This window comes from Drosophila obscura, unplaced genomic scaffold, assembly GCF_018151105.1.
Source record: "Drosophila obscura isolate BZ-5 IFL unplaced genomic scaffold, ASM1815110v1 contig_200, whole genome shotgun sequence".
Classification (NCBI taxonomy): Eukaryota; Metazoa; Arthropoda; class Insecta; order Diptera; family Drosophilidae; genus Drosophila; species Drosophila obscura.
The window spans coordinates 5,406,354-5,417,315 of NW_024542791.1; the positions used below are offsets into that span (position 1 = coordinate 5,406,354).

Here is a 10,962-nt window from a genome sequence, read left to right on the forward strand (position 1 = left end):
GATAATCGCATTTGAATTTTAAGTTCTTTATTATAATAATCTTTTAATCATAACAAAAGGTTTGCCAAATTGACAATTTAAATAGAACCCAGCAAAACGTATTATTTATTCTGGGCGAATATCGGGCAAGACGAAGCGTATATCAAAATAACGTGCTGGGACTCTGCACTTCGGGCAGAATTCCGTTCGGCGTACAGATAGTCTTATGCAGGACATCCCATATAGATGTCCACAGGGCAGCGAGGCTACACGATGAGGCCCAGTCGATTCCCAAGGAGATAGACAGATAATGCAAGTATGGTCGTCACCAGGATCATCTAGAACTGCCTTCAGCTCTTCCGTGTCGATTTTGTATGAAAGTTCCTTTTCCACAAGTTGATTAAGCAACAGCTCACGGCCCTTCTGAAGCTCATAGAGTTTCTGCTGAAGATTCTGGATGGTCACTTGTGTCGATTGGTCGTGCGTTTTCAATTTTTCAAGCAAAGTCGCCTGATTGCGCTTCTCCTTTTCCAACAGATAGTTAATTCCAACAATTTCAGTTGTAGCGTCTTCCATTTGCGAGTTGTTGTTCTGCGCCAGCTGCAATGGCAGTGCGACGGACTGGTTTTCTTTAGAAGTGTTTACATTGATTGCAATCAAATCATTTACCTTATCATTGGTATCCCCCATATCTTTAAATATGTTCTGATGACGAGTTTACTTTATTTAATGCGAGTATTTGTTAATAAAAGCGAGACAAATGATTTTTATTTCACAATTGCTGGCAATTTTATTTTCAAGTGTTACCAGACCAGCGTACAAAATATCAACTGAAAAATACCAAAGGGCGAACTACATTAAATTTCAGTTAATTAATTAAAGAATATTCATGGCAAAATTTTCCTGTAAATAAATGGAAGAGATGAACAGAATCGTGTATCTTGTGCTTTTATTTTGCCGATAGGTAAGGAAATGTAAAAATTATAATGAAAGTAACATGGGCAAACGACTGGGCAAAAAAAAAACATAACATATTTTGATTAAACTTCTTCCAGTTTATCATAATAATGCATTGTTGTAGGTTTCTTCACGACTCAAGTTGTACTTATTGACTAAACGGTTATAAAGTAGTATGCCGGAAAACCTAATTAGCTGGCAAGATGTTGCGACCAAAGATGGGCCGCACACCTGTTGAACGAATTTCCGATCCGCAAGTTGGGCATTCGGCGAGCCGCTGAACGCATTCTTTCCCAAATAGATGTCCACAGTACAACGAAACTAGGCGATGTTCCCCATCAGATGTCCAGGGAGATTGGCAAATGGAACAGGTAATATTAATATAAAGATCATCAACTTCTTCCTGCAGATCGTCTATTTCCTCTAGGTATGCATGTTCCTTCTCATCGAGCTCACTACGAAAAAGTCTATGGTCTTCCTCAAGCTCTGCAATTTGCTGTCCTAGTTCCTCAATGATTAATTTATTGGATTTGTCCTGCTCTTCAAGATTATCTTCTAGGGTCGCAGTTTTGGAGATCTGCTGTTCCAACTGTTTTAGAATTTGATTAACTTCAGTAGCAGTCTGGTCCACTTGAGAGTTTTGAGGCTGAACCTCGTTATCTTTCTTCTGAATCTTTACATTGTGTGATTTTACTTCTGCAAGTCGATTCAGTAACAGCTTACGGTTGTTCTCAAGCTCCTCGATTTGCTGTTGAAGCTTTTGCACGGTCAGCTGCGTCGATTTGTCTACCATCTTGGGCTCATCTACGATAATCTTCTCCTGTTGCATGTCAATCTTTAGTTTTTTATCACGTTGGTCTTGGTGACTTGCAAGATCGTCGGTTTTCAACTCCTGAGAGGGGATCTTCCCAAGCTCGTTCTCCTTTTGCTGCGCCTGCTGCAATGGTGGATAGTCGGCCCGGTTTTCTTTAGAAGTGTTTATATTGATTGCAATCAAATCATTTACCTTGTCATTGGTGTCCTCCATGTCGTTAAATATGTTCTGATGACGTATTTACTTTATATAATTTTTATTAATAAAAGCGAGACAAATGAATTATATTTCACAATTGCTGGCAATGTTAATTCAAGTGTTACCAGACTAGCCGAAAAAGTATGACCTAAAAAATACCAAAAGGCGAACTTTATTAAATTTCAGTTAATTATTTAAATAATGATAACCGATATTTAAAAAAAAAAAATGGATTACCAGATCATTTATCTTGCGGATGAGTTCTGTTGTTAATGTTGATTGGACACTAGTCTTTGAATACATTTACTGCGTATAGAGAAATAGCATTAGAGACAAATTGCAAAATTAGTGTTCGTAGCAGTCTCTAGACACGTCTACTGGCTTTCATTCGCACAACTGAGGCACTACTTGAGAAAAAATTATGTTTTTCACCATACACAGCCACCAAGCCAGCAAAATTGTATCCGCAAAGTAAAATAGCCGATCAATTCTGCCGCAGCGCTGCTGCCAGCTCAACTAGAAGCCAACGGGCCGCATATATTTATCTCGCTCTGACTGCAGGCATTTCCCATAAGGCTATCTCTATTTTTGCAGCTACTCTGTTAGCAAACCAAGTTATGACTCATAACACCATAATCAAAGGTACCTAAAAATGGCAGTTGAATCGGAACCGATCTCGATTATTCATGGGGCTTTAAATTGTCCACTCTCTTGAATGCAGATATGCTCTCAAGATATGAATCCACTGAGCGCTGTGCTACAGTCAGCTCAGTCAGCCGCAATGCAATAATTCCAGATTTGCACAACAAAAAACGAAATCTTTTCCTTCTCAGAAAATCACCAAATAATCCAAATAATAAGGTTTGGGATAACACACATCCAGCGAGAGGAAATGGACAAAATACGACACAAAAACATCAAATGGCGGAAAATGTTATTTAAGTAATTAATACTTATAATACATACATATGTGAAAGGTTGTATTTAAATGTATGTTTATTAAGAAGATATATAAGTAATGTATACAGCTTTGCTAGATATGTTTTTATAAGCGAAAGACATCTGATTTAAGTACGACTGATTTTATTTACGACTGACGAAAACGACGACTGACCACGGAATGGCGAGAGGCCTCTGAGCGGCGTCGGCTGACGTTCTCGCGATCTCCTCTTTACTCTCTCTGATCTCAGCTCTCTCTGGGAGGTCTGCACTTGTGTGCGCGACCCAGCCTTCTTACACATATAACTAATACACCCTTAATCTATTCGAGTACCGAGTATGAAAGACCCAAGCCTGACCTCAGGAACAGGCAGGAAAATTAGCTTTGTTCTACCGAGTATACGAGTAGCTAGTTGTGTTTGTGGGCAAAAACTTTTGCCGAAATGAAACGGGAAAACACAGGACAGGGGGGCCCGTTGGGTGCATGTCTCCGAGGTGAACAGATGCAGGAGCTCCTGATACCGATACTGATCCAGCTCAATTTCAGGTCGGACTCAATATCCGTGCAAATGTACACAAAAATGTCAAAGTACGAGCAGTGCAGGCCTTGAAGTTTTCTCCAACTGCTGTTCTCTATTTCGTTTTCTTTGCGTTTGGTTTTTTGTCTATCCCAATGCTGACAGACTTAAGCCCAGATACATATACATACATACCCACACAAGATGCAGGAATTTCGAGAATTTATTTAGCAGATAAATACACTGTGATGTGGCAATTCCCCGTGGAGCATTCGGAAAAAAAAAGGTATAGGAGAAATGATTTCATCAATGATTGGGGTCAAACAGCAAACTTCTATCGTATATGCTCGTCTAAATCTGTAAAACGCTCTTAAATTTTGTATATTTGTTGGGATAATCGTTGCAAAGTTTTACACGTATAATTGCATGCAAATGCCTTATTAATATTAATTAATGGTACTATGCAAAGGTATTCATAAAATCTAAGATTAGTATTTTAGTATGTCCCTGATGCGGTGAATGCGAATGATTCGCCTTGCTGCCTTGGCTTGCTACTTGGTTTAGCATAAAATTTTAATTTTAATTGCTAGCATGTGCGTGGCAGTAGCGCCGAAGGGTTGACAGGCCACACGCCATGTCCTTACAGCCATTCACATTCATCCCATCCTGTGCCGCTTATTTTGTTCATTAATTAAGCTTTTAATTAAACTTTTTCCCGTATAATGCGAGTGCGTAAAGTTGATTAACTTGCTGCAGCCAAGCCAGCCCCAGCACGAAGGTGCCAATGTTTAATGCATGTCAGTCACCAGAGGAAATCAGAAGCGAGTGTTTTCCTTTTGCTGAAGTGTCGGAATTTATATTAATTTTTTACCTCATCCATACGGAGCATCGTCACGGAGCCGGCATAAAGATATTACCTGTGTGCCTGGGACCCTCGTGTCTTCCCGTCTTCGCCGTGCAGTGATGATTGCATTGGGTGGCCAAATAGGGCTTCTGTATAATTTACTTACATGTACATACATGCATATGTATTGCATATACGTATGTATATCGATCCACCTGACATCATAGCGCTTGCCCCCGGCAATCTAGTGAGCTGTCAGCGAGACTATTTTCATTCAACGGCTGCATTCTCAGTAAGGGATGGAGATATAACACCTTTGTTGGATATGTCACGGCCAGCTGCAAAGTAAAACAATCAGAGAATCGCATGTAATTGGATTTAGTTCTTATAAATAAACGAAAGTTAAAGCTGCATTCCTTCTTTAAGCAGGACTCTTTTAGGATACTTTTTTAGAACATGTTTATATATAAGATATTCATGCTACATGTAAGAAAGTGGGTCGGAATTTTGTAGATAGACATATTAGTTCGATCAAAGAAAACCCCAAAGTTTAATTTCGATCGACACCTTTTCCAATATTAAACAGGGCTATTAACAATATATATAAATATAAATTATTATGGTCCTCGGCGGCCATCAAAAGCGGTCTATATAAAGTGCCGTCATTTCAACTAAATAAATAGGCTTAAAATCTTTTGCCAGTTTTAATGGCCGTCATTCACCTTGTATGGCACCTGACAGCTTATTAAAATTGCAAAGAAGCACACTTTGGTCAGTTTTCTGGAGAGTTTCAGCAACAAAACTTAATTGCCAATTGTGGCGTTGTTTGAACGGTAGCAAGCGGCACAAGGATGCAGTTCATCAGCGTGCCAACCGTAATTTATTCAACTCCATCGGCCCGGCACACACTTTCTCTCAGTTTCCCACTTTTTGGTCAGAAGGAAGCATCACTCATACACCGTGAGCTCCTTGTACACAAAAAACGCTCGTTTGGCATAATTTTTTTTGCATTAATCTTTTTTTTCGTTTTTACTTTGGTGGCAGTTCTGAGCGGCTTAAAAATTCCACAAATGATTTCAAAAATGCTGCAACACGTTTTGCTTTAAAATATATAAATATAGATTCAAATAAAAGACATTTTCTGGGCCGACTTGTCAATGCTCTTGGGCATTAGAATTTCTGGTCAACTATTGTGGCAAACAACTGAGGAAAATATGCGTAATGAAAGCAAGCCGAGAAAAGTTAAAGAGTTTATGGAATTTTTCTTGTTTAGAATTCCAGAAACCATTGCAAAAATATTATTCTTAATTGGGTCGTTGGGAGTTTTGTTTTGTTCCTGTGACTTGTGGGAAAAGGAATCCAAAGGCTGTCCACAGGGAATTGAGAATTGTGCTCTGAGCGAAAGCTACTCACAAATGGCAAAAGCTTGTTCTAAGCTTTATCATTCATTTGTGAAACGAAGTTGAAAATAATTTAATGATGAGCCAAACAGAATTCGAGAGTAGCCGCCGAATTGTTTAGTGAAGAATTGACAAGCTACACCTGCAAAAGCAATTATCCCTAGAACAAAAAAAGAAAAAAACTCACAATAGAATAGCGATGTATGTAAGTGTCATGTTAAGCGCTGCATTTGTGCTGCCAGCAGGTTGGCCGTTTCATTTTTCCATTTGGCTACATGATTTATGGCCACAGTGAACAGATTAAAGGAGTAAAGAAGCCGGGCCCTTGTATAATTAAACGTTAAAACGATGACGCCTATGATATGTCAATTAGTGAGGCCGCTTAACGCTGATTAATGTAAATATATAATAGTAATATATCACGATGTATAATGCCCGCCCAGGGTCGCATAATTCAATGGCACGAGAATTTATTCCAGTTTATTTTGCAAACATTGCAAACAAGGAAAGGTAGGAGGCTATGAGAAAAAACTGACAGAACACTTTTGGTATTTCCGTAGTTTCTGACTTAACTCTCATACTAAGATTTGATTCAAATAAATTTTAAACGAAAAAAATTATTTAGTATACAATACTTTGAAAAAATTTCAATACCAGTTGGAAATTTTTGTTAAATTCACAGTGTGCAAAAATTTAGTGTTAATTAAATCCTAGGATTATATGTTTATAAACTAGGTGAGTGTTAAATACGAGCATGAACCTTTTCTTTATGGTTGAACGAAGTCATTTTTAGGTTCTCCGCAGAATCCTAGACAGAATGGCCGATTGTACAATTACGGAATCTAAGCAGTCAGTGATTAAAACCATTGATAATTGTGCCAGAAAGCGTAGAGAGTCAAATATAGAGAGGACTTCGACAATCGGCAGTCTCTTTGCGGCTTTATTTCTGATTGTGCTGGTCACAAGAGTTGATGAAACTACCGCCAGTCCTAGCTCAAAAGATGATCCCCCTCCCTCATATTGGCGCAAAGGATATTCGGGACACGGCACAACTCACGAGGAGTTGGGTTCTCTCCACTTTGCCGAAGTTGAATTCTCACAGTACGTGCCTTCGACAAACTACTCCCAGAGAGAGAATATCACAAAATTGTGGGTGGATGTTGTTTTCAAACTTTCGCGAAAATTTTTTGACAAAATGTTTCCCCTTGATCCGTCCATCCCAAGAGGTAAGTGTTTTGTTGATTTAGAGTTAACAGTGAAATGATCAAATAATTTATCCAGGCTACATAAAGGACTTGGGTAAAGATAACATGAGGTTGGGACCGATGGTTATAAAGGACGATTGGGCGGGTTGGTTGAACTCATTCTGGCTTATGTGGGTATGGACAATCTTCATGGTTGCTCTCGCTGTCCTGGCACCCTTTGCAGGGTGAGTACATCATGGTGTATCTCTTTACAAGACCATCAATGACAATCTATTTTTTTGTGCATGAAACAGTGTCTTGTATTTCTGCTTCTGTTGCCATCGTTGTAAGCTGGGATGTCCAGCTTGCCATTCGGGTGAACATAAGAGGAAAATTTGTGTTTGGGGCACCTGCTTGATGCTATTCCTTCCATTTATAGCGTAGGTTATGGTTCTGATCTCTCCAAAATTGGAATGAATTAATTTCTTTCACAGTGCTAGCATGGGCCTGGCTTTCCTCTCAAATGGTATGCTAGAACGCGGTATAATGAACACTCAGAAGACCCTTGAAATGGGTAGCGTGGACACGTGTAACTTCTTGAAGGATGTCGGCGATCATATTCATCATTTGTTTGTGGTAAACTATGAGGAGCTGGAGACACATCTGATCTCTACTATCATGGGTATAATCGAATTCAATTCATCACTACTCTACTCTAATATTTGATCTCATCTACCACAGATGCACCCAAACATTTGTTTAAGGACTTAAACGAGGTCGCGGAAGGTAATGCTGTCGCGGAACTAGCCAGGATTTTTCGCAATCTTGGTGAGGCAGCCAAGGCTTTTAAATTGGTCGAACAATGGCAAGAAACCTCAATGAAGGATGCCTATACACTAAGAAATAGTAAGTTTATAATTATATTTATACCCGGTAACCAAAGAGAATCACGTGAGGATGTACATATGTAACAGGCAGAAAGCAGCCTATTGACGTGTCAAATTACATCCACAATTTTAGAAGATACGAGTAAATCGAAAAGGCAGAATCGTAGATAACATTAGCCGACACGATATCACCGCTTCGAACCAGACCAACTTTTTTGATAGATTTATGGCTTCAAACAAGCTTAGTGATGATTTATTTTTTTTCCAGTGCAGAACTTTGTTTTGAAGAATTTTTTAGATCTGGTACTTTTTGTTTAAGCTTTTTTCATAGGTAGCACTTCTTTTTGTTACATAACTTAAGTATCTTACAATTGGTTGTATTGAAATTTGTTGAAATTTTTACTTTAAAACGAGAAGCGACTCACACGCTTCTGGGGACGCGACTCTACTTATACCCGTACTCAGTCAGTATATACATTTTTTTGTTTTTGTATTTAATCGCTAAAGCGAATTGAGTGGTCGCACGACGATGAATCTGCAATGACCAGATACTTCAGTTGGTATGGTGCTATCGATGATTTGTTGTGGAGGGCATGCACATTGTAGATGTAGATGCAGATAACAGATGTAAAAATGTAAAATGTAAACTTTTTTTTTTTAATTTTAAAATTCAAAATAATCATAAGCTCAAAAATGTATATACTGAGTACGGGTATAAGTAGAGTAGCGTCCCCAGAAGCGACTCACACGTTCTTTCTCGTTTTTATTAGATAGATAGATTATACTGAGTAGAGTAGAGTATACTGCTTGAATATTTAACGCTACTACTTGTTTTGGTATGTTCGCTCCCACTGCATTTCGTTTTCAGCTCTCCGAAGTGTAAAGCGCGACGCTGACTACGCGGCGGCGGTGCTCTGTGGCAGTTTAGAATGCATAAAGTTTCTGCATACCACAGAAATTAATTTTTTCGACACATCCAAATGCCTTCACTTGGACGAGGTAAGTACATACCAATACCAACATAACGGAACCTTTGCAATTGCTCTCTACTAGATGCCGGAACCAAAAGCTATGATAGCAGATTTGACTGCGTTTGAAAAATATTCAGAAAGACCAGTACTATGGTTAGCACGTCTCCGTAATGTTAGTAAAAAGATTAAGAACGAGATGGAACGAGTTTCACCACCGATAATTCGAGACATACGCAAGGGAAGGAAGCTGTTTGCCGCAGAGTCGAGGAGAATAGATGAAATAATTGAAGTGGTCATTAGTGACATTCACCTTGGCACTATACGTGCGAGCAGGGCGTTTGAGGATCTTTACGACAAATTTAATGAAACACGTTACTATGTCGTTCTATATATCGCTGTAGCCGTAGGTTTGGTGAGTATCTATGTACAAACATACAATGCATGGTGCCTCCAATTATCACCAAAAATTCTTCTCTCTATTAGCAACTGATAATACTGGTTTTGGCTTTGCTAATGGGCTGTCTGCTAAAACGGCCCACCGGATCGGATAGTGAATATTTTACTACTAGGATAGCGTCGTACTTGCTGTTATTGTGAGTGCTCTGAGATTATTAACTAGCAATCTTAACTAAGAACACATTTGGCCGTGCAGATCCATTTCTTTGATATTTTGTATGCTATCCGTCATTCTGATGGTGTCGTTGTTTTATTTTGTAATTGGTGGTGTGGCGTACAAAGGCGCATGCGCACCACTCAGGAAACAGAAGCAAAGTGCGCTTCTCAAACACCTAGACTCACAGATAGATCTCCGGACGATGTTTTCTGACCCCGGCAATGTGGATATGACAACACCAGCTTCCAATCAATCAGCCAAGGCAATCAAAGTATCGAGTGTTATCAAGGCGTGCGAGGGCGACAACTATCTTTTTAATTATCTGCTCGAAAACAGGATCTTTGACATCAACGATTTTCTGCGTGTGAAGATAGTGACCCCAGCAGCAAGGAGTTACGATAAAGATCTTGATCTATCAAAGGATTTTATACTGACGGAGGAGGACCGGGAAGTAGTTTTAACCAAAATGGAGGATTCTCCGATGGGGTTGTATCATAGCAGCTTATATATGAATATTATTTGCGAAGACCTCAACATATTAAATATGGACGGGATGGGCCAGAAGCTCAGAGCTATGGGAAAAGCGATATCATGGAATAAATATCCTTTTGCCGCTGTCGCTTTCGAACACGGGTTTCTTACTCTCAAGGCAATTAAGCCGCCCTATTTTAATGCGCTAAGTAGGGATTTTAAGAAAATGGCTGCTAAACTTTACCTAATGGATAAGCTTATTTTATACGAGAACTTCAACTTTGCCGATAGCCTCAAAATATTGAAAGAAAAAGTTGTGGAGGCCGAAAAATTTATACAGAATAAGGGAACAACTTATATATCTACTCTTGGCCAAAACCTAACCGCAGTGATTGAGGAACAAATCAATGCATATATCAGAATGATAGTCAATGAAGCCCACACAAAGATCGGTCGCTGCAAGCCTCTGACCTACATATACGAACGCGGCCTGGACTTGGTTTGCAAACGCATAGTTGACCCCATAGTAAGTAATGCTCACATTGCTTTCGGTTTCATTCGATTCGGCTATCGATAATATTGTACATCTTTACAGAACGGCTATTGGATAGGTGTATTAATGGCGGCATTCCTTCTGATCCCCGTGGCCTTTATAGCTCATCGTCTGCAGTGCCTCTTTAAACAACATAGGGTGGTTCCGATAAGGGCCATCAGAGCACGGAAAATTGATGATAATCCATGCCCCTTCTGCCATCCAGACCCAAAGAGGACGTTAGGTGGTCAGGAAGATACTACCAGTATAGAAACTGTGAATATCGACGATGCTGACAGAAAGAATAAATTGGATTAGTGATGAAAATTTGTATTAGATATTATAAATTGTTGCAACTCGTTGAGCTTTACAATATAAATATAGAATCAATTAAAAGGCATTTTCTGGGTCGACTTTACAATGCTCTTGGGCAGCAGAATTTGTGGTCAACAACTGAGGAAAATATGCTTAACGAAAGCAAGCCGAGAAAAGTTGAGTTTATGGCATATTTCTTTTCTAGAACTCAAGAAATGTTTGCAAAAATATTATTCTTAATTAAGTCTTTTAGTTTTGTTTTGTTCCTGTGACTTGTGGGAAAAGGAATCCAAAGGAATTCCACAGGGAATTGAGAATTGTGCTCTGAGCGAAAGCTACT

At 39.2% G+C, this 10,962-nt stretch overlaps 2 protein-coding genes across 5 annotated transcripts; one reads left to right on the plus strand and one right to left on the minus strand.

Annotated features, from left to right (window-relative positions):
* Positions 1 to 22: 22 nt before the first annotated feature.
* On the minus strand, positions 23 to 2,064 carry LOC111075256 (E3 ubiquitin-protein ligase BRE1-like). 3 transcript variants are annotated; one of them, XM_022368420.2, is made up of 3 exons: positions 1,943 to 2,064; positions 649 to 1,870; positions 23 to 579 (listed from the first exon to the last, which is right to left on the minus strand). In XM_022368420.2, exons 1-2 carry the CDS (start codon positions 1,961 to 1,963, stop codon positions 1,124 to 1,126), a joined length of 768 nt encoding a protein of 255 aa, XP_022224112.2. In that variant the 5' UTR covers positions 1,964 to 2,064; the 3' UTR covers positions 23 to 579; positions 649 to 1,123. The 3 variants fall into 3 exon arrangements, with proteins under 3 accessions (XP_022224112.2, XP_022224110.2, XP_022224111.2); XM_022368418.2 differs by having other exon boundaries at positions 649 to 1,873; positions 1,943 to 2,063; XM_022368419.2 differs by having other exon boundaries at positions 23 to 600; positions 649 to 1,873; positions 1,943 to 2,063.
* A 4,161-nt stretch (positions 2,065 to 6,225) lies between these two features.
* Positions 6,226 to 10,701, plus strand: LOC111075273 (prominin-like protein). Of its 2 annotated transcripts, none has more exons than XM_022368443.2 (11): positions 6,226 to 6,384; positions 6,433 to 6,875; positions 6,931 to 7,078; positions 7,148 to 7,273; positions 7,328 to 7,515; positions 7,575 to 7,739; positions 8,589 to 8,719; positions 8,774 to 9,103; positions 9,175 to 9,284; positions 9,344 to 10,301; positions 10,371 to 10,701. In XM_022368443.2, the coding sequence occupies exons 2-11, from the start codon at positions 6,467 to 6,469 to the stop codon at positions 10,623 to 10,625; spliced, it is 2,820 nt and encodes a 939-aa protein (XP_022224135.2). In that variant the 5' UTR covers positions 6,226 to 6,384; positions 6,433 to 6,466; the 3' UTR covers positions 10,626 to 10,701. The 2 variants fall into 2 exon arrangements, with proteins under 2 accessions (XP_022224135.2, XP_022224134.2); XM_022368442.2 differs by having other exon boundaries at positions 6,443 to 6,875.
* Positions 10,702 to 10,962: the final 261 nt, after the last annotated feature.

Bases quoted from the DNA above. Each gene is read 5' to 3' on its own strand.
- LOC111075273 (XM_022368443.2), top strand. From the start codon at position 6,467: ATGGCCGATTGTACAATTACGGAATCTAAGCAGTCAGTGATTAAAACC. The intron at 7,274-7,327 runs GTAGGTTATGGT...TTTCTTTCACAG, and splicing joins CTATTCCTTCCATTTATAGC to TGCTAGCATGGGCCTGGCTT. The intron at 10,302-10,370 runs GTAAGTAATGCT...ACATCTTTACAG, and splicing joins AACGCATAGTTGACCCCATA to AACGGCTATTGGATAGGTGT.
- LOC111075256 (XM_022368418.2), bottom strand. From the start codon at position 1,963: ATGGAGGACACCAATGACAAG. The intron at 1,874-1,942 runs GTAAATGATTTG...CCACCATTGCAG, and splicing joins TGGAGGACACCAATGACAAG to CAGGCGCAGCAAAAGGAGAA.